The sequence below is a fragment of the Leopardus geoffroyi genome, chromosome E3 (assembly GCF_018350155.1).
Source record: "Leopardus geoffroyi isolate Oge1 chromosome E3, O.geoffroyi_Oge1_pat1.0, whole genome shotgun sequence".
Taxonomy (NCBI): Eukaryota; Metazoa; Chordata; class Mammalia; order Carnivora; family Felidae; genus Leopardus; species Leopardus geoffroyi.
This window is the reverse complement of record NC_059340.1, coordinates 17941115-17962740: the sequence shown is the minus strand read 5'-3', so window position 1 is coordinate 17962740 and position 21626 is coordinate 17941115. Positions and strand designations below refer to the sequence as shown.

The following is a 21626-nucleotide window of genomic DNA, read 5'->3' as shown; positions in this document are numbered from 1 at the left end:
CTAGGAAAGAAGCAAAGTTAGATACAAGCCACATCCTTCTGCCATTCTCTAAGGCCTCTATCCTTAACAAGGCCTCAGAGAGGAGTTCTGTCTTACCAGCATTTCCCATGGGGGATGGCCACATCCTTCTTTCCAAACACTCCTGGGTCTAACACTCCGCACTCAAGTTTCCTGTCTGGTCTGTTCATTGAGGAAAGAAGTTGGACCAGGTAACCTCTGAGGGTCTAAGAGAGGAGTCTGGAGTTATCAAAATGTGCACCTGCACTTCTCTCCCCAGCCTCTGGGCTTTTCCAAACCCTGCACATTCCCAGAAGGCCCAGGTTTCATCCATCTCACCATCTTCCTTTTCCAGCTCAGCATCTAAGGCCTGTGCCAGGACACAGAGTCCTATGCATGCCTGCAGACACAGAGGCTACGTAGATGTGGGTCAGACTTGAAGGTTGCCAAGTGCCCAGAGAAGACAGAGGTAGGTCCAGAAGAAGGCAGAACCAGTGGGCTAACTGGTGATTGGCACTGTCTGTCTGGAAGAAGTAGGTCCCCAGTGTATGTATTTTGTCTTTCCCTTCTGGTTAGTTAGCTTTCAGAGGCAGCAACTGTTCACACAGAATTCTGGCCTTGCACAGCTGTAAGGTACTCCACCCTAGACAGGAATCCTGGTCCACCCTCTGCTCTGGAATTGCTGTTGAGCTCCTGCTCCCATAGCTCTGGTAATGGGGAGCTGAGTTACTCTCAAGGTGGCTTGAGCCATTGCTAGCAATTACATGTGTCTCAGTATAATCAATATATCTGATTTAGCCTGGCCTCCTGGGACACCTGCTCTGGATAAGCCCCCTTCTTTCTCATTCATAGCCCAGACACCCTCCATCCAGCTGCTCCTGGGGATCAAGGCTGGGAGGAAATAGGATTAATGGCTGCATTAGTCTTAACACCAGCTCATCCTCCCTAGGGGATGAAAAGAAGAGGATTATGGGCAGATCCACTTAGGAAGGGCTCAGCAGCAGCTGCTGGGGGTGGCCAGGGGGAGGGAGGATGCTGCTATAGACAGGGCAGGGGAGCCAGGTGTGTGCAGAATCCAGTCTGGGAGGTAAGAAGCCTGAGTTCTACTGCTCCTTTCTAGGCCTGTTTCCTCATCTGTATACCTCAGGGTTTGGTGGCTTTGAAGTTCTGACCCAGGGAGGAAGTTCTGACCCAGCCAGGGCTGCATCTTTATAGTCAGCACCCTTCTGCCTAGTGGCCCTGCCTCAGTCCCCACCCCTACACACATCATCTGCTATGTGCACAGACAGCTTCTTCATAAAGTATCATGTGACACTTTGTCCCCTGCTCAATAACTTTCCATGACTTCCATCATACCACGCAAACTCTCAGGTCCTTCCTGGCTGTTACAAATCCCACCAATCCTTCCTTTGAGCCACACTCCCCCCAGGAAGCTCTTCCTGCATTTCCCCTCTGGTTTTTGGCCCCAATCCCACACAACTCTGTTCCACCCTCAGCTTGGTTCTTTTCACTTTTCCCACTACGTGCTGGTGCTGGAAGGTGAGTTAAAGGGCTTGAGGACCAACCTTCCCCGTGGTTTGAATTTCCCCCTACAGTTCCCAGGGGATCCTTCCCTGTCTCTGGATGAGGCAGTCACTACCTCCTTTCCAGACCATCTCTGGACAGACTGCCTGATAAAGTTTCTCTTTAATAAAAAAGATAGCTCACATTTACTGAGCACTTGCTAAATAAAAGGCAGTTTCCTAAGCTCTTTACATATATTAACTCAAACTTCACGTCAACATCGCAATAAAAGTTCTATTATATAGATTCCTTTTTTACAGAGATGGGAACGGAGGCCCAGAGAAACAATGCAGCATTGTGGTTAAGTGTCCCGTCTCTGAAACCAGACTGCCTGGCTTTGAATCTTGCCTCACTCACTTCCTAGCAGTGACCTTGTGACATCTACTTTATGCCACAGGACCTCAATTTTCTCATCTGAAAAATGGAAGTAATAATAGTACTTACCTCACAGGGTTGGATGAAGGCTGAATGGAAGTGATATGATATGAATAAATGCCCTCAATTACTGAGAGTCTTCTGAGAGCCAGACACTTTGCTGAGCACGCTACCTTATTTAGTTCTCTTACAGCTTCCTGAGACAGAGATCTTATCCTCGTTTTACAAACAAATGAACTGAGGTTCCAAGGGATTTAGTGACTAGCCATGGTCACAAAGCTAGACTCAACAGCTGGGACTTGAATCAGATGTTTAACTTGCCTTGAGTTGCTGGGCCCTTGTTCAGTCGTCTGGGCCCTCCCAGACTTGTCTGCTGCTGGGCCAACCTTACAGTGACCAGAACCCTGAATTCAGGCCATATCTTTACCTTCTCTCATCCCTGTAGAACTGCCTTGAGACCAGAACCAGCACCCTTTACGTCTGTTTCCCTCTCAGAGGGCTTGACCCCTGCGTTCTGAGCTCTGGGCCTCAGTGTTCCCACCTGTGAACCAGAAATCAGAGAGCTGGAGGTATACATCTCTCCTCCTGAAGCACTTCCCTGGGGAAAAGGTAGGGAAGCACTTTCCTGGGGAAAAGGTAGGGAAGTAGGCTGGTCCCAACAGGTGCCCAGCTCCATAAAGAGCAGAGGGCTCTGTGGGCTAGGCTCCCGTCTAAATCCCACCATTAGCTCCTCACTTCATTGCTCACTGAGGACTCTTCCACCCATCACTCCCTAGAGTTATGTTTCTCCAAGTCAGGTCTGTGAACCCCGTCCCCTGCATGAGAATAATCATCCAGGGAGCATGAGGATGGACTCAGAAAGCTGTACTTTATTTATTTATTTTTTTAACGTTTGTTTATTTTTGAGACAGAGAGAGACAGAGCATGAACGGGGGAGGGGCAGAGAGAGGGAGACACAGAATCTGAAACAGGCTCCAGGCTCTGAGCTGTCAGCACAGAGCCCAACGCGGGGCTTGAACTCACTGACCGCGAGATCGTGACCTGAGCCGAAGTCAGCCGCTTAACCGACTGAGCCACCCAGGCGCCCCAGAAAGCTGTACTTTAAACATCCTCTCAGGGCCATGCCAACCAACACTTACGAAGCAAAGACGCATCTTTGGGTCTTCACAAAGCTTCTAGAAGAGGCACTATGACACCTCTTTTTCATATACGGAGGTTAAGGCCCCAGTAAGGAAAAACACTTTACAAGCACACCTAACTAGTCAAGAGGCACAGACTCAAATCCAAGTCTTCAGGCCCCTGGGTTCTTTCTCTACCAGTCTTCATTTACTTCAAGTTTATGAGACAAATCAGGGGACTTTCCACTGCTCCTAAGACAAAGACCAGTATCTTTTCCATGGCTAGCAAGGCCCCGAATGATCTAACTCCTGCCTACCTCACCTTCCCCTCCATTTCATGGTGTCACTAGGCTCCACTCACACAGGCTGCCTTTCTTTTCCAAAAATAGCTAAATTCCTTCCCACCTCAGGGCCTTTGTACTAGTAGTCCCCTCTGCCAGAACCACTATTCCCCAAGGATCATTGTGTAGCTATCTCTTTGATTTCATTTGGGCCTCAGCTCCCTGTCACCTCCTCAAACAAGGCTTTCCTGACTACCTTTCTTTTTCTTTTTAAGTTTATGTATTCTGAGAGAGACAGAGACCGTGTGAGTGCAGGGGGAGGTGGGCGGAGAGAGAAGGAGAGACAGAATCCCAAGCAGATTCCATGCTGCCAGTGCAGAGCCCAACTTGGGGCTTGAACTCATGAAACTCTCAGATCATGACCTGAGCTAAAACCAAGAGTCTGACGCTCAACCGACTGAGCCACCCAGGTGCTCCTCCTGGCCGCCTTTCTTAATGCTATCTGCATTCTTGCTCCTCCTCTTTAGTTCCCCTTACGGTGCTCATCTGGATAACATTCCTTGCAAGGTTATCATGGGCCAGGTTTCATTCTATGCATTTGTGTGTACTACTCAAGTTAAGCCTCACAACTGCCTAGAAGTTTCCTATGAACTGAATGCGCACATGTATGGAGAAAGCCATGTGAGGACATAACAAGAAGGTGGACATCTACAAGTCAGGAAAAGAGTCCTCACCAGGAACTGAATTGGCCAGCATCTTGATCTTGGACTTCCCAGCCTCCAGAACTGTGAGAAATAAATTTCTGTTGTTTAAGCCCTTCAGTCTTGTGGGGTTTTTGTCATGGTTAGCCTGAACGGATTAAGTTAAACAGTATTATCTTCCCCATTTTACAGACAAGGATACTGAGACACACAGAAATGAAGTAACCGGTCATGGTTACAGCCAGTATTCAAAGTCAGGTGGTCTGCCTCCCAAATTTCTGCTCTCTGTCCTGACTGTTGCTTTGGTAGCACTTACACGTTTTATAGCTTGATTGTTAACTTTCTGTCTCCAACACCAGAGTCTAGGCTGGCAAAGAGCCAGGAACCTTTATTATTTTATATCCTCTATACCTAAAACTGTGATTGGTGCCCCAAAACAAAGTGAATGAATCAACCTCTGAGACAGAATTCAAACCCAGGCCTATTGCTTCTGCCTCCCCTATAGTAGGTGTTTGTGAGAATGTCTGCCAGCAGCTATTTATTAACCAAATTTCTCTGCCTTTCCAATTTCACAAGTTCCAAAAATCGCCCCATTATCCCATAGTGGGTTCATTGCTCTGGTGAGGGAGGTTTCTCTTTGCTTCACTACTGGCTTAGGAGGGGGACGCGGGCCTGCTGCCTGACCAGGCTGTAAAATGCCAGAGATGCAGGGATTTAATTCCCAGACAGCTTAGGCTATGACGCTGTGAGCAAGGATGAGGTTTAAAAAAAAAAAAAAAGGAGCTGCTTTTTCTCTTCTCTGCATTTTGGTCTCCCCATGTGTAAACAAGTAGATGCCAGTAAGGCCTTTGAGCCATTGAGATTTGGTGAGATGATGGATGGGGAACTGAGAACTGTGCAGAAGTGAAAGCTAATCATCTCCTAGGCCTCCAAACTGGTCAGTTCACAACCTAATCCTAACCTACTTTTTCAGCCTCAGCTCCAGCCGCAGTGTGTCCCCCTCCCAACAGCGAACTAAGCTCCAGACTCAATTCTCAAACTTTTTCACCTAAATGCATCTCCACTTGCAGTTCTCTCTGCCTCAGCAGCCCTTGCTCGCCTTCTCCCATGGGAAAATTCTTTTGCATCCTTCAAATACCTGCTTTCTCAGTGCCCTCAAAAATACTTAAAAGGCAGTAGAGGTAAGGACGCCACGGTGCCCTGGGCCTCAGTTTTCTCATTAGTTAAATGGGGTCTCTGAGGTTCGTCGGAGTTCGAAGGGCGTTAGGGCCTAGGAGACGTGGTGAGAAGGGGCCGAGAGCAGCAGAAACCCGGCGCTTCTCGCTCTCTGCAACAGTCTATCTGTCGGCGCTCCCACCAGACAGACAACCCCGCAGGGCAGGACCCTAGGCTGACTCGTCTCCGAAGGCTGGGAAAACGGGGCCTCGGAGAACGAGGCAAGAAGGAGCGAACGAAGAATGAGAGAATGAACAAATGAATGGGCCAAGGACTGGACGCTGGACAAAGGCCTGCAAGATGGCGTTCTCTAGGACCGCGGGAGGGGCGGCCAGGACCTCGGCCGGGGAGGGGTGCCGCAGGCGCTGGGGACCTTGTTAGGCGGGCCGCGCGCCTGGGACAAAAGCCCGCAACATGGCGGGCTCTAGGACCCCCAAGGCCCGCACCGCGCAAGGCGGGCAGCTGTGCCAGCCGAGCCCAGACGTCCACAGCAGCCGGCCCGCGGGGACAGCCGGCGGGTTCTAGGACCCGCTGGGCCGGAGCCCGACTGCGCCCTCCCGGGGCCGCACTCCTCCCGCCCCGCCCGCGCTTCTCGCGCCAGGCCAACCCTATCCGCCCTCTGCACCCACAGGGAAACTGAGGCCTCTCGGACTGCGTCTGCGCTGGGGCGGCCCGGGGCGTCCCTGCGGCTTCGCGCCAGCGTTTCCTACCTCAACGAACTTGGGCTGGCTCCGTGGCGTCTGCGGCAGCTGCTCTGACCGACGGAGCCCGGACACTGCCAGGGAGGGGCAGGCGCTAGGACCCAGCGGGGGGGGGGGGAGGAGGGGGAGGGAGAGGCGGGGCCGGAAAGCGGAAGTGGGAGGGAGCTTTCCCAGCTAGGGAGGAAGGCAAAGTTTACCCGAGCACTGCAGGTGAAAGTGGCGGAGCAACATCTTTAAAGGGGTCTCTGTGGGTGCTAACGACAGAGGACTCCAGACAGGTTTACGGCATATACCGGATTATTGCTATCTTGGGGCCAGATCACCAAGAACTGGAAGGCGGGAATACAGAAGGGCCATGCGCAAGCTTTGTAGCACCGAAATCCACTTATATTCCACCACATCTCCCTCAGTAGCGAGGAGTGAATGAAGCTCCCTCCATCTGTATTGGGAAGTTGTTTTCAGGGAGCCCCACGAAAAGTGTCGCCAAAGTACTGAGGCCAGAACAGCAGAACCCTTTTTTTTCCTCTTCTGCTTTCAGCCAATATGCACCGGAACGATTTTCGCAGCTCTTGCCGGAAGCGTGGCTTAGACTAATGCAAAACAACGCAGAATTTTGACCCTCGTGGGCGGAGTCAGAGTCGCGTTTCAGCTACCTCTCCCTTAGCCCCGGAAGTGTGTCTGTGTACAACTGCTGCTTGGAGGCGGCACAGGAAGTGTTCTCCAGGCAGAGGTTTCGGGGGGAACCTTTTGCGGCTAGGACACTTCCTGTTTCCTAGTAACAATAGGAAGTGTCCGCGGAGCTGGGGGTAGACTCCTGGCTCGAGCCAGCTGCGCCTTCTTTCCTCTACCTCCTTCCTTCTCCGTTTTCCCCTTTCCCTTTTCCCTTCCCTTCCCACCTCCCAGGAGCCCTGGCGGAGTGTGCGTCTGTGGGAGCGCAAGAGCCCCCCACAGCCACCCCTTGGGGCGCGCGGCTGCAGTTAGGGTGAGGGTCCCAGTGCGCAGGCGCGCTCCCGTTCGCGGTCCCCAACGGACTCATCCGCGGCGGGAACGAAAAGGGGCCACTCGAGTGAGGTAGGGGTGCTGAGAAGAAATTGGCCGAGGAGATGAGTGAGGCGAGAAGACCTGGTTGGTGGTTGATCAGGAGAAGGGGCTCAAGCGAAGGGGCTTTGTGAGTTGAGAAGTCGAGGAGCAGGTTTGGAGGGGCTTTAGATCCGGAGATATGAGTTGTACATATAGGGATCCCATGGGAGTGAAGAATCAAGAGTCAGCGAAGGCCAATGTGATATAGGAGACACGGGGGCCTGCTATGGAAAGAGTAAGGGCTTTGGAAAGAAAATTGCTTGAGTCAGTGGGTTTGCTTCTATGTAAACTGGACTAAGGAGGCACTGCAGGGTGTTGTGAGGATTAAGCGACACAACGAACGTTCTTTACTTAGCACAGTGCTCCGCACATGGTAATACTCAGCATGCGTTGTTGTCATAAGTATCTTGAGACAAGATAGAAAAAATAAGGGATGGTGAGGGTATAGTGAGGAGGTGTAGGAAAGAAAAAAGGTAGGGGGTGAAGAGCAACCAGAAATGGGTTGGAATTTCCAAGGTAGAAGATGATTTGGACTCAGAGGAAGTAGGTGAAGGAAGTGGCCAAGAGAGTTTTTAGAAAAGAGACTTTGTGACCCTGAAAGGAATAGGGGAGGTGAGGGAACAGGCCAGCCCATTCTCTGAAGAGGGCTTTAAGCCCCCACCTCTCACATCCTCAGCTGTCAACTGGAGAAAAAGGCTGCTTTTCAATGTCTCTAGGCTACTCTGTTTAGCTGAGGGATCAAGGAGAGAGAATTAGACTTCTCACATTGAAGGTCCTAGAAAAGTTTCAGGTTTCCTTTGAATATGTCACAGGAGGTAGGTTGGTTGGTTGCTCCAGAATTATAGAGAGGAGAAGGTTAGATTTTGTGGATTTGGTCTGATGAACAGAGGTAGGTTGGTAGGTCTGTGGTAGGTTGCATCCCTCTAGACTTTAGTTTTCTTATCTATACCTCTAGGATGAGTTAGGCCTAGGGGAGCTCTCATATTTGGGGAGCTTATGTGCAGGAGGCCTTAAATCCAAGAGAAAGCAAGTCCCTGGGCATTACTGCTTGGGGAACATTTCTGTGACCTCTGATGATCTTGCTGCTTATAGAGCCAAGAGGCAAAGTTAATTCAGGTCTTCCTTCTGACCACTACCCCCTCTTCCTAGGCCTTGGCCCCTCCATCAGAGGAAGATGCTGCTGCCACCTGCCTGCTCTTCCTGAACCTCCAGGTTTCTGCCACACTGCCCCATGGAGGACGTGCCCACCTCACTCAGCTGCTCTGACTGTCGGCGCCACTTTCCTAGTCTTCCGGAACTGTCCAGGCACCGCGAGCTGCTCCATCCATCTTCCAAGCAGGACAGTGAGGAGGCAGACAGCATCCCTCGGCCCTACCGCTGTCAGCAGTGTGGGAGGGGCTACCGTCACCCAGGGAGCTTGGTCAACCACCGCCGGACCCACGAGACTGGACTTTTCCCCTGTACCACCTGTGGCAAGGACTTTACCAATCCCGTGGCCCTCAAGAGCCACATGAGGACTCATGCTCCGGAGGGCCGCCGTAGGCGCCGGCCTCCCCGCTCCAAGGAAGTCATTCCACATCTTCAAGGGGAGACAGCATCCTCTGACTCCAGGGACCACAGGCTCAGCCCTGGGGAAAGCTGGACAAGCCAGAAAAAACATGAGGAAGAGACCTTTGGCTGTGAGTCTGGGCCTGACCCCAGGGCAGCTTTGAGCACTTGGGAAGATCCACCCACCCGACAAAGAGAAGGCTGGGAAAGCCAGCCAGATTCAGAGGAGGGTGCAGAGCGCTGGGGGCCCACTACCAATTCTACCAGAGCCACCCCGCTCCCCACCCCAGCCAGCAACCTCCTTAGCAATTTGGAACAGTATTTGGCTGAATCGGTAGTGAATTTCACAGGGGGCCAGGAGCCCACTCAGTCCCCTCCTGCTGAGGAAGAACGGCGGTACAAGTGCAGTCAATGTGGCAAGACATACAAGCATGCTGGGAGCCTCACGAACCACCGCCAGAGCCACACCTTGGGCATCTACCCTTGTGCCATCTGCTTCAAAGAGTTCTCTAACCTCATGGCTCTGAAGAACCACTCCCGACTCCATGCCCAGTATCAGCCTTACCAGTGTCCCCACTGTCCCCGTGCCTTTAGGATCCCCCGAGAGCTGCTGGAACACCAACAGTCCCATGAGGGTGAAAGGCAAGAGCGGCTATGGGAAGAGAAAGAGATGCCCACAACCAACGGGCACACAGATGAGAGCAGCCAGGATCAGCTCCCTAGTACACAGACGCTGAACTGCTCTGGGGAGCTCAGCACCTCTGGGGAGCTAGAGGACAGTGGCCTAGAGGAGTATCGGCCTTTCCGTTGTGGAGACTGTGGCCGTACTTACCGCCATGCTGGGAGCCTCATCAACCATCGCAAGAGCCACCAGACTGGTGTCTACCCCTGCTCCATCTGTTCCAAGCAGCTGTTCAATGCAGCTGCCCTCAAAAACCATGTGCGGGCTCATCACAGACCCCGGCAAGGAGCTGGGGAGGACGGGCAGCCATCAGTGCCACCAGCTCCCCTGCCTCTGGCTGATACCACCCACAAAGATGAAGAGGTCCCCACCACCACCCTGGACCACCGCCCCTATAAGTGTGATGAGTGTGGTCGGGCTTACCGCCACCGGGGGAGCCTGGTGAACCACCGCCACAGCCATCGGACAGGAGAGTACCAGTGCTCACTCTGTCCCCGCAAGTATCCTAACCTTATGGCCCTGCGGAACCATGTGCGGGTACATTGCAAAGCTGCTCGCCGCAGTGCAGGCCCAGGGGCTGAGGGTCCCCCCAGCCACCTCAAGGTAGACCTCCCGCCTGACCCCATGGAAGCAGAAGCAGCCCCACCCACTGATCAGGGACATGGGTGCAAACACAAAGAGGAGACCACTGATGTCCCCCCAGCAGCTGATAGGACAGCACCACAGATATGTAGCATGTGTGGGATGCTCTTTGAAGATGCTGAGAGCCTTGAACATCATGGCCGGACCCATGGGGAAAGGGAAGACAGCAAGACAGAGACTAGGGTGTCCCCTCCTCGGGCTTTCGCATGCCAAGATTGTGGAAAGAGCTATCGTCACTCAGGCAGCCTTATCAACCACAGGCAGACCCACCAGACGGGGGACTTCAGTTGTGGGGCCTGTGCCAAGCACTTCCACACTATGGCCGCCATGAAGAACCATTTGCGACGCCACAGTGGGCGGTGGAGCAAGCAGCACCGGAGGCGAGCTAGCAGTGCTGGCAGTGGGGGAGAAGCCAAAATCCCATCCGGCGGGAGCTGGGCCCAGGAGTTGGTGGAAAACAGTGAGGGCCTGGACTGTCCGCAAGACCCTTCAGGGGGAAGTCCTAATGTAGCCCAAGGCAACTTGGAAAGTGATGGGGGCCGTTTGCAGGCTGACACTGAAAGGGATAGATGTGGGCTTGAGAGGGATGAGGCCTGTTTCCAGGGTGATAAAGAGAGCAGAGTTACTGAGGAAGGACTGGAAAAGAAGGAGGCTTGTTTCCTTGACAACTTGGACATCCCAGATGTTGAGGAAAGCAATGGGACTCGCTTCTGTGATGATCTCAGTGGGGTGGGTGAAGGCGAGAAACTAGCCACTGACCAGCCCAGCTCCTCTTGCCACCCTCCTGAAGCTGTCACTAGCTGGCCGGCTGAGGTCTCCCACACGTGTTCTGACTGTGGGCATTCTTTCCCTCATGTCACTGGCCTGCTGAGCCATAGGCCCTGCCACCCCCCAGGCATCTATCAGTGCTCTCTCTGCCCGAAGGAGTTTGACTCACTGCCTGCCCTGCGCAGCCACTTCCAGAACCATGGGCCCGGGGAGGCAGCCCCTGCACAGCCTTTCCTCTGCTGCCTTTGTGGCATGATCTTCCCAGGACGGGCCGGTTACAGGCTTCACCGGCGCCAAGCTCATGACTCCTCTGGCATGACTGAGGGTTCAGAGGAGGAGGGGGAAGAGGAAGGAGCATCAGGGGCAGCCTCCACCCGTAGCCCTCCACTGCAGCTCTCAGAAGCAGAGCTGTTGAATCAGCTGCAGCGGGAGGTGGAGGCACTGGATGGAGCTGGCTATGGGCACATCTGTGGCTGCTGTGGTCAGACCTATGATGACCTAGGGAGCTTGGAGCGTCACCACCAAAGTCAGAGTTCTGGGAACACCGTAGACAAGTCTCCCAGCCACTTAGAGTCAGGTGATGCTATGGGAAGGGTTGCAGACCATGACCATGTCTTTGAGGACGCAGTGGCCTGCCTCTCTGGGGAGGGTGGGGACACAAAGTCTGGAGAGGGAGTAGGTGCCATGGTTGTAGACAACCTTTGCATGCAAGGTGGGGAAAGTTCACTGGAGGCCCAACCCCGCCCCTTCCGCTGCAACCAGTGTGGCAAGACCTACCGCCATGGGGGCAGCCTGGTGAACCACCGCAAGATCCATCAGACTGGAGACTTCATCTGCCCTGTCTGCTCCCGCTGCTACCCCAACCTGGCTGCCTACCGTAATCATCTGCGAAACCACCCCCGCTGCAAAGGCTCTGAGCCCCAAGTGGGGCCCGTGCCAGAGGCAGGAGGCAGCAGCGAGCCCCAGAACATGGCAGAAGAAGGGCTGGGGCAGGCAGATGTGGGAAAGTTTCAGGAGGAACTTAAAGTGGAACCCTTGGAGGAGGTGGCAAGGGTGAAAGAGGAGGAGTGGGAGGAGGCCGCTGTGAAGGGGGAGGAGGTGGAGCCAAGGTTGGAGACCGCAGAGAAGAGCTGCCAGACTGAGGCCAGCTCTGAGCGGCCCTTCAGCTGTGAGGTGTGCGGCCGGTCGTACAAGCACGCTGGCAGCCTCATCAATCACCGGCAGAGCCACCAGACTGGACACTTTGGCTGCCAGGCCTGCTCCAAAGGCTTCTCAAACCTCATGTCTCTCAAAAACCACCGGCGCATCCATGCAGATCCCCGGCGTTTCCGCTGCAGCGAATGTGGGAAGGCCTTCCGCCTGCGGAAACAGCTGGCCAGCCACCAGCGGGTGCATGTTGAGCGGGGTGGGAGCGGGGGCACTCGGAAGCTGATTCGGGAAGATCGGCCCTTCCGGTGTGGGCAGTGTGGACGGACCTACCGCCATGCTGGCAGCCTCCTAAACCACCGGCGCAGCCACGACACAGGCCAGTACAGCTGTCCCACCTGCCCCAAGACCTACTCCAACAGCATGGCCCTAAAGGACCACCAGAGGCTGCACTCAGAGAGCCGGCGGCGGCGAGCAGGGCTATCTCGGCGAGCAGCTGTGCGCTGTGCCCTCTGTGGCCGAGGCTTCCCTGGCCGGGGATCTTTGGAGCAGCACCTGCGAGAGCATGAGGAGGATACCAAAAGTGGTCTGAGAGGTCCAAATGGCACAGAGGGCAGTGAGGGGAACCTGGCTAATGACCAGGGACTAGAGGACACATCAGGTGGTACTGAGTCAGTTCTCCAGCTGGAGGATGGAGCCAGGAGGCTGGGGGGGCAGAGTCTGAGCCCCATCAGGGCAACAAGTTCAGAAGCCACAGAACTGGTATCCTGGGACATGGGGAATGCAGAAGGGAGGCAAGGAGATGGGGGACCAGTGGATCATGGTGGAGATTGGGTTCCTCAGGGTCATATACTGACCAAGCCAGAAGAAGAGTCAGGGAACAGCATCCCCAAGAGTCCTTGCCACCTTGGCAACAGCCAGTCCAATGGACCTAGTCTGAGTCCAGTGGATAGCTGGGACGATGGAGACAGCCAACCTCAGCTCCGTCAAGAGAGTCACACCTTTTCCTGCAGCCACTGTGGCAAGACATACTGCCACTCGGAAGACCCTTTGGACTGCCATAGCACTTCCAAGACAGACCGCCACTGTTGCCTGCTCTGCTCCAAGGAGTTCTTGAATCCTGTGGTCACTAAGACCCACAGCCACAACCACATAGATGCCCAGACCTTTGCCTGCCCTGAGTGTGGTATGGCCTTTCAGTCCCATCATGAACTAGCCAACCACCTACACACACATGCCAGCGGCCTCGGTCAGATGCCACCCCTGAGAGAGGAGGCCAGAGGTCCTGAAGGTGGGGCTGTGAAGGATGAGGTGGATCTCCCTGGCCAAGGGGAAATCCAAAAGGCCCCATCAGAACCTCCCAGGACCCCAGGAGAGAATACTGGGAGTGCTAATGGGGGGCAAGGAGTAAAGTCCACAGTGGCTGAAGACGAGGAACGGCCCTTCCGTTGTGCCCAGTGTGGGCGTTCCTACCGCCATGCCGGTAGCCTGCTGAACCATCAGAAGGCCCACACCACTGGACTCTATCCCTGTTCCCTCTGCCCCAAACTTCTACCTAACCTGCTGTCCCTTAAGAACCATGGCAGGACCCACACAGACCCCAAGCGCCACCGCTGTAGCATCTGTGGCAAGGCCTTCCGGACAGCTGCCCGGCTGGAGGGTCATGGACGAGTCCATGCACCCCGGGAGGGGCCCTTCACCTGCCCTCATTGTCCCCGCCACTTCCGCCGCCGAATCAGCTTCCAGCAGCACCAGCAGCAGCACCAGGAGGAATGGACAGTGGCCAGCTCTGGTACGGGGACATGAATGGCTTGGGCAGAGGACGGAAGGGCTCCAGAGTAGGTGGGCAGAGTGGGGGTGGGGGGACAAGGAGTGAGAGGAGAGGGGCACATGGCTTCCAAGAGGTTGTGCAGGAGTGGAGGGTGGGGAATTGGATATGGAGGAAACTGGTCTGAGGATGCTGCCTGGTGAGGGCAGAGATCAGAACTCCTGAGTCAGGTAAACAGCATGGTGGGTTGGACAGTGGGCTGGGGGGAGGGGGTGGTTGTGGGCAGGGGCAGAGACAGTTGCCATGCAGGAACCAAAGAAGAATGGGCTTTTTGTTTGGGGAGGGGAGGCAGCCATGTGTCTACTATATCTGGAAACTCCTGATCCAGCCAGTAAAGGAATGATTTCCAGAGAAAAATGGCGTAGGTGGTGCTCTTTCCCTAAGTAGGCAGGGAGCAAGAGGGTGAAGAATGGGGTTAGGAGGCACCCCCAGATTGGACTGCTTTGTGTTTTGTGCTGACCTGGTCAGGGAAACTGGTCACTGGTTGGCCCCCAGCTCCCTGTCCCTCTTTCTCTGAATTTTGTCTCTAGTCCCCCTCCTCTCTTCTTGGAAACTAGACCTTTGGTCCTTAGGTATTGATACTGCCTCATGTCTCTTCCCTATATTGAACCCTTTACCCTTTCTTCTCTCTGCTGTGCATCTCCTTTTTAGGAGCCAACCAAACCACTTTTTCCACCTGCATACCCCCATTCCCTCCAGCACACCTTTAACTGGAGGATTGAGTCACAGATAATTGTTTCTTTGAAGCCAGGCCTAGCTGAGGCAACAACAGTCATTAGCCCCTATCTCCCATCCTCTATCAGGGGGAATTTCCATGGAAAGTCACTCCACCCAGCCCGACTGAAGGATGAGGCTGTGTGGGAGTGGGGCAGCCTGTTTCCTCAGTCTGTTCTTGAGCCCTGGGCTCATGTGTTCTGCCTCCTCTAGAGATCTGTAGGCCTTCTCCCAGGATCTATTCCATTTAGTGGCAACCAAGGGTGGGTATCCCCAAGATGGCGGGCCCTTGACCAGAAATGATCAGGGAAGGAGGGGATGGTGGGTGAGAGTATCGTGAGAGAGCTGACAAGATGGCTTTCAGGATAAAAGATTTCTTGTGACCTCAAGGGAATGAGTGAGGAGCCAGTTAGGCCTGGAAAAATCATTAGTTTACATGCAGGCCTCTGGGGTTGGGGGTAGCAGCAGAATGGCCTGCAGGCTAGGGAGGGGGTGCAAGCTGTGTGGGGTTTGCCGGCCTCAGTCAGTGACCTCCTCTCTTTCTCCCCAGGAGCCCCAAAGGCACCAGCAGCGGGCAGACGGGACCTGTCATTGCCCCCTCCACCTACCCCCACGACCCCACTTCTGGATCCTTCACCCCAGTGGCCTGCAGACCTCAGCTTCTCCCTCTGAACTTCAAGTCTCCAAAGATCAGAATACGGGCGGGGTGGGTGGGCGGGTTGTAGGGAAAGGCTTGATCTCCATGTTTTGCTCAGGAGTAGTTAGGCATCCCCATCTCTTATTTCCCTCTCCTGCTGTGAAGAGGACCCAGATCTGGCCTCTTGCCCATGGAAGGGCTAAGGTGTTCCTCATATCCCTGTCCTTGAAGGCTCTCCTTTCCCCAGCCTTTGTCATTATGCTCTTCCCTATGACCAGCCCTGCAAGAAACCCGGTGCCAGGCTCTGCCACAATGTGGGGCCGCTGTCACCAGCCAGATTCCAACAAGAGGGAGAGGTGGATTCAGAGAGCCACAGGTGGGAATGTTGCCTATGGAAGGGGAGCCTTTTGCTACAATTTGTAACTTATTTTCTAAAGTCTATTTTGTAACAATTTATTTAAGTTTAAAAAAAAGGAAAATTGCTCCCCCCCAAAAAAAGCAAATTTCAAAGTAAGCGGCTGGTGTGATCATATCTGAGGGGAGGAAGACTAGGGAAGGCTGGGGACGCCTGCGTCGGACGGCGGAGCTGGGCGTAGGGAAGCATCCACAGGCGACATCTCCCTGGCCTGCAGGGTGGGGAGTAAGGGCAGTTGCCGGTCCAGGCGTGCTCCTTCCCAGAGCCCACGGGGCTGCTGGGCCTGCCCCAGTGCCTGGAATCATGCGTGGGTGGAGGGAATGGGGGAGGTACAGGGGCAGTGATGCAGGAATTGTCTCACTGCGTCTGCAGCATCCCAGAGCCACCTGTCAACAGCCAGCTGGTTTGCCTGTCAGGAAGAGGAAGGAGGGTGGGGTTGGCCTCATCCTCAAAACTTTTCTTCCCTCCCTGGAAGGAAGAGGAAGAAGGTGCTACTTTAACCCCTATGACAGATGAGAAAACTGAGGTTTGAAGAAGTTGAGGCCTGCTCCAAGTCACAATGATGAGGAACCAGAATTATATCCACTACCCCACCCAGGGCAGCAAGAGGTTGGGTCAGAACAGATCTTTCCCTGGATTGAGAGAGAATGGGTCTGGAGAGGGAACTGTTAGCAGGGAGGCCCCAGGGCCACGTACTCATGTTAGCCAAGCAGCTTCCAGTCTCTGCCTCGGGCTCTGGCTCCTCAGCAAAATAGACCTGCCAGTCCAAACTGCTGACCCAGTTCTCATAGGCGGGAAGTGCCGCGAAGACTGCAGGCCTTGCAGGGCCTTGGCAGGCATCTCCAAAGCTGTGTAGCCCAGCCAGGAACCATGTGCCCCTCACCTCGTGCACCAGTGGTGCCCCGGACAGGCCCTGTCAGGAGTCAGGTGACACTGGGTGACTTCCTCTTTTCCCTAGGCAGCTGTGGGGGCAGAAGGGGCTTGGGGCTGGGATGAGGCTCTGGCTCTTTGGGAGCCACTTGGCAGAAAGGCCCAATTTCAAGTGCGAGGCGGGTCTGTGAGTTACAGGATAAAGATGCCAGGGGTCTGTGGAGTAAGGTTTGGAGGACTGGGGCTCACCTCACAGTGGGGGGGCTCACCTCACAGTGGGGCGGCTCACCCACAACACTGGTACACACCATTCCTGGCAGAATGGGGACACTGTCGCTCCCAAGAGCTGTATGCAGCCGGCTGCAGGCCCTGGGTCCCAAGAGGGTCACAGGCACTGTCTGAGGGGAGCTGGCACCTATAGGGCAAGGGAAAAGACCCAGCTGCCCCGACAGCCTCTAGGATGGATGGACAGCTGCTGATGGGCCTGTCCTACATACCTGCTTCTTGGCGGGGCAGCCCCAGGACCCAGCCATGTTCCCCATCAGGCAGGTGGTGGTCGGCATATGGCAGGCAGAGGGGCCGAAGGCTGGGGCCCAGTGTCACAGGTTGGGCCAGCAGCAGGAGTGCCACATCGTAGCCCCCCTCTGGGTGGGTATAAGCCCCATGTAGGATGAGCTGCTTCAGGCCCCGTTCCTCTGGTCCGGTCCCCAGCCCTATGCTCCATTCCTCTGGGGTCTGGCGCCTGTGCAGAGAGGCATCATTGACAGCATCGAGTGGCAGGCCTGCCAGCGAAGGCATGGGCATGAAGGCAAGAGAGACATGGCTCACCCAATGAAGCAGTGGGCAGCAGTCAGCACTACCTCCTCTGACACCAGGGCTCCACCACAGGCCAGCTTCCCCTGGTGCTTCAGCCTGGCATCCCAGGGCCATGGGGAGGGGGCTCCTGCCTGGGGACCTCCTCTCCTCAAGGATCCACAGGCTGGAACAGACAGATTACATCATCTGCCTTCTTGCTAAGTGCTCACCGCATGCCTGGCCCTGTGCTAAGCGCTTCCCACGTACTATCAAATCCTCACAATATCCTCTTAAATTGGATTTTGTTACCCTCATTACCAAAGTAACCAAAGTTCCAGAAAGGTTAAGTGACTTTCTAGCTCAGTAACCACAGGCAGGTAGCCGACTTAAGTCTCAAAAAACAGGGAGGGCCTAAGCTTTTAAACCCTGATGGTCTAGCCTCATGGGAGTGGCCCTGCTCATTATTCTCTGTCTGTGCCCCTCCGGGCTTGGACTGGCCCCAGAATTCCTGGCTCACTAGTACTTCTCTTAACCATCAAGATACAACTTTGTTCCAGGAATAATTTTGCATGCAATTTACATGTTAGTTACTTAATGCCAGAATCCTGAGCGGGAGCCTGCCCTGTCCATTCTCACTGGGTCCCTGCTTGGAAACTTGCAGCTTACCTCCACAACCTTCAATCAGATCTCAGAGATCCCTCTTCATACCTAAACTCTAAATACACAAAGTTCTAGGGGTGCTGGGGTGGTTCGGTCGGTTAAGCATCTGACTTCAGCTCAGGTATGATCTCCCCGTTCGTGAGTTCAAGCCCCGCATCAGGCTCTGTGTTGATAGCTTGGAGCCTGGAGCCTGTTTCGGATTCTGTGTCTCCCTCTCTCTCTGACTCTCTCCCACTCACACTCTTGTGTCTCACTCAAAAATAAATAAACATTAAAAAAATTTTTTTAAATGCACGAAGTTCTGAGGTATCTGTGCCCCTTCAGCCCTTAAATGGAATGATTCCCATCTTAGAGGCTGAAAGGGGCCTTAAATGCCCCCCTAGTTAGCCCCCAGCAATGTGTGACTGCTCTGTACCAATTCTCTGTTCTGAGCTGAAACTTGCTTCACTGTGCTTCTGTCTGCTGCCCAGAACACGTCCCACTCCTAACATCCCCTGCTCATACCTACACAGCTGTCCTCATCACTGATCTCTGGGGTCTCTGGGTTCTGGGACAGGAAGGCTGCCCCCTGAGCTCGAGCCTGCAGCCAGGAGCTGTGAGCAGCCATGTTGGTCAGCAACACAGGAGTGTCTTCTTGGGCACAGCTTGATGCAAAGCTGATGATCCCAGCCTGAACCCAATGTCCATCAGGCTCACGGCACAGCACGGGGCCCCCAGAATCTCCCTGGAGCAGGGAAAAGGAGTCAAGTATAGACACTTCAGCCCCAGCCACGGACAGACCCCCTTTAACAGCAGCAGGTCCACCCTCCCTGTGGATCAAGCACCCAGCTCAGGGCTAGGCCTCCTCCCCTTCTGCTCCCTTGTCATCTTCCCCATCAGACCTGACAGGGCCCCTGCACCCCAGGCTGGGCGCCCCCACACAGCATCCCAGGCCGAGCTGGGCTGGCCAGCAGCCGCTGGTGCAGCCGGTTGTAGAGACAGTTACACGTGGGACGGCTGATTAGACGCAGGCGCAGATTCCGTAGGGTCCTGGGAGCTGGCAAAAGAAAGAGAGTTGGTGGGGGGGTGGGGGGGGTGGGGAGGTACAAATCTGACTGAGCACAGGGATGGTTGGCAGCTGAGGCTGCGTGACCTTGGGCAAGCATAGTGCCTCTCTGGGATTCAGTCTGGGACAGCACTTACCATCATTGGTGTCCTGATCCCAGCCAGTAGCCCAGCAGGAGGTCCCAAAAGGAAAGCGATGGGTAGACTGAGGCAAGCAGAGGGGTGTGCGGGCCATGGGGTGGGCGAGTCGGAGCAGGGCCAGGTCTGAGCCTTGGCTGTAGTGGTTATAGGCCCTCGGCAGCTGCAGGGTGGTCACCCCCACCTCCTCAGCCCCTGGGCTCAGCCCCTCACGTTGCAGAGAACCCAGGACAACTGACCAGGAGTTCAGTTCTGTCACTGCTGCCCTGGAAGGGGAGGGATAAGGCCAAGGCATTGAATGCAAAGGGGGACAGTGACACCAACCGGGACACCACCAGGTAGGTGAAAGATGGACAAAAATCAGCCCAGAGCTTTAAGCAAGGTCCTTCCCTCTCCCAACCTCAGCTTTCTCATTTGTAAATCTTCTACCAAGGCTTAACTTAACTTGATAATGTGTACCTGGCACATGGCACACTTTCAGTAAATGATACATTGTGATTCTAGGGGCAGGAGTCAGTTTTACAGAGTTTGGAGGACATATCACCCACCCCACCCCCAAAAGTCGGAAACTCTGACCCCAGCCATGACTCACTTTTCAAAGCAGTGGGCAGCAGTGAGGACCCAGGTATCTGCCACCAGGGATCCGCTGCAGATGTGGACCCCCCGCCTCCTCACACTGGCTTGCCAGGGCCACTCACCAGGTGCTGTGATGCCCTCCTGAGGCTCAGGGGGGCCAGGGCCACGCTGCCCACATACTGTGGAGAGGGGTGGATCAGAATGACAGAAGGTCCCTGTCCTTCCCTCATCACAGGCCCAAGCCAGACCTAAGGAAGGCCTGGCCGCATATCCCCAAAGCTTACCGTGCTGAGCTGCTTGAAGACCTGGGAAGAGAGAGACACAGATGAGACTTAGGGGAGCCTTACCTGCATGGCCCAGCCTTGGCGGAAGGGATAGGTTTGGGGGGATGGGCCCTGGGTCCTTGCCTATGACTGTGTGGCTACCTTACCAGCCCCTCCCAGAATGAAAATATATGAGGCCAAGAAACAGCTTTTATTGGAACCTATTCAGAGCGTACACTCAGTAATTAATTCTCCTCCCTCAGCTGTGCTCAGCACTCCTGAGTCTGAGAAGCAGGGCCAGGGTTCATCTTGGGACTAGTCCAAACTTCCTCCAGGCTTCAGATCCCCTAACTCCAGCCCCCGCCACTGAGTCAGGGAGGCGGCCTGTATATGTGGAGAGCATTAGCTTAATTGTGCCCTCAGTCGTGAAGGCCTAAGAGGAAGGATTAGAGGCCGACGTCATGTCTGAGTGGGGGAGGGCTCCAAGAGATTGAGAGTCCCCACCCTTGTTCTGACAACTCAGACTCCCCCACCTTTCCACAAACCACCAGAGACTTTACCAAAGGATCCCCTACCCTGCCTCTTCCCCATCACAGGCACAGAAACATCTGGGCCAGGAAAGATGGGACATATGTAGAGACGGGGAGACTGAGGCCAAAGGGCCCCCAGAACTTGCCTAAGGTCATTCTGGAAGTAGATAGGCAGACGGGCACAGGGTACACACACAGGCATAATGACTGCAGACATAGATTGTAATCTAGCCCAAGAAAATCACACCCGTTTTGACAAAGGTGGCCACGTACACCTCCTCTGATACACAGCCAGACATGGTTACATCGCCACAGGCAGACCATCGCTCCCCTAGGCATGCCCCCTCACATACACACCAGGCTGCAAGGCTGCTGGGGCAGAGGGTGGCCCCTGAACACCTACCATACCACTCCCCTACCCGAACATGGGTGGCTCACCCTCCAGGAGAACCACTGCTCCCAGGATGAGCAGCTCTGGTCCCCAGCTCTGCTTCATGCTGCTCCAGGCCACTCTGCCGCCTGTAGTCTGGTTTTCAGAGAGGCCACCTGGGTCTCCCTAGCTCCACCTCTGCTCCGCCCCCCAGTTGGCTAGGAGTCAAGTGCCAGAAGGGAGCCAGCAGCTCCTAGCTCTGGGGTTGTGACTGTGTTACCCTGGGCCATTCACCACCCCTCTCTGCGCCTCAGCCATGGCCAGACTGCCTTGATTCAAATCCCAGTTTCCCCATGTACTATGTGAGTGACCTTGGACAATTAGCCCCTATGTGCCTTGTCTGAAAAACTCAGAATTGTTGAATGTAAAAACCTTAGAGTCCAACATAGAGCAAACTTGCTCCCAGCATGGAAGTCGTCCTCTGGGAACTGGGAAGGGCACTGTGGGCAGACCCTCCCAGTCCCTCTATTTTAGCTTCCCCACCTCTCCCCCAGGCCCACGTGCAGGTGGGTTTCACATACCTTCTCCCATCTTGCTTCAGTGGCAGTGTGTGCAGGGCTGAGTATTGAGGGCTGGGGCTCTCTGCTACTTCCTGGCAATGAGCCTGGAAAATCTCAACACGTCTCTGCTGCCTCCCCAGGAAACAGGGTTACAGTGGTGCCTACGTTTCTTACAGGTGGTGGAAGACTCAATCAGGAGGGAAGAACACTTAGTGTGCATTCTTTTTCTCTTTCTGACTTCTAACTCAGGCCAGCCCCAACTGTTCAGGAAACCTGACCCCAACACAGAGGAAGCTGTGTTAAGAGCATAGACACTGGTGGGGCACCTGGGTGGCTCAGTCGGTTAGGCATCCGACTTTGGCTCAGGTCATGATCTCACAGTTTGTGGGTTCAAGCCCCATGCTGGGCT

General features: G+C 54.7%; 4 protein-coding genes across 11 annotated transcripts in view; 2 read left to right on the top strand and 2 right to left on the bottom strand.

Moving 5' to 3' along the window:
- Positions 1 to 4155, top strand: part of STX4 (syntaxin 4) — a 27985-nt gene extending 23830 nt beyond the window's left edge. The window contains exon 13 of the transcript XR_006708397.1: positions 3862 to 4155. The gene's annotated coding sequence lies outside the window, so the exon portion shown is untranslated. The remainder of the gene's footprint in view (positions 1 to 3861) is intronic.
- ZNF668 (zinc finger protein 668) overlaps positions 1 to 6261 on the bottom strand; it is a 9785-nt gene extending 3524 nt beyond the window's left edge. The window contains exons 1-2 of one of the 4 annotated variants that reach the window (XM_045461842.1): positions 5961 to 6034; positions 4069 to 4119 (exon numbers count right to left, since the gene is read on the bottom strand). The gene's annotated coding sequence lies outside the window, so the exon portion shown is untranslated. Of the gene's footprint in view, positions 1 to 4068; positions 4120 to 5960; positions 6099 to 6148 lie in introns of those variants that run through there. The other 3 variants (XM_045461844.1, XM_045461841.1, XM_045461845.1) reach the window with 3 other exon arrangements.
- Positions 6176 to 15510, top strand: ZNF646 (zinc finger protein 646). 3 transcript variants are annotated; one of them, XM_045461840.1, is made up of 3 exons: positions 6176 to 6282; positions 8181 to 13609; positions 14910 to 15510. In XM_045461840.1, the coding sequence occupies exons 2-3, from the start codon at positions 8263 to 8265 to the stop codon at positions 15029 to 15031; spliced, it is 5469 nt and encodes a 1822-aa protein (XP_045317796.1). In that variant the 5' UTR covers positions 6176 to 6282; positions 8181 to 8262; the 3' UTR covers positions 15032 to 15510. The 3 variants fall into 3 exon arrangements, with proteins under 3 accessions (XP_045317796.1, XP_045317795.1, XP_045317794.1); XM_045461839.1 differs by lacking the exon at positions 6176 to 6282 and adding an exon at positions 6628 to 6933; XM_045461838.1 differs by lacking the exon at positions 6176 to 6282 and adding an exon at positions 6628 to 7022.
- PRSS53 (serine protease 53) lies at positions 15434 to 21626 on the bottom strand. Of its 3 annotated transcripts, none has more exons than XM_045461847.1 (11): positions 21239 to 21626; positions 19779 to 19799; positions 19511 to 19673; positions 18919 to 19184; positions 18618 to 18772; positions 18241 to 18460; positions 17110 to 17260; positions 16779 to 17023; positions 16551 to 16696; positions 16108 to 16324; positions 15434 to 15820 (listed from the first exon to the last, which is right to left on the bottom strand). In XM_045461847.1, the coding sequence occupies exons 1-11, from the start codon at positions 21246 to 21248 to the stop codon at positions 15801 to 15803; spliced, it is 1614 nt and encodes a 537-aa protein (XP_045317803.1). In that variant the 5' UTR covers positions 21249 to 21626; the 3' UTR covers positions 15434 to 15800. The 3 variants fall into 3 exon arrangements, with proteins under 3 accessions (XP_045317803.1, XP_045317802.1, XP_045317804.1); XM_045461846.1 differs by lacking the exon at positions 21239 to 21626 and adding an exon at positions 20726 to 21230; XM_045461848.1 differs by lacking the exons at positions 16108 to 16324; positions 21239 to 21626 and adding an exon at positions 20726 to 21230.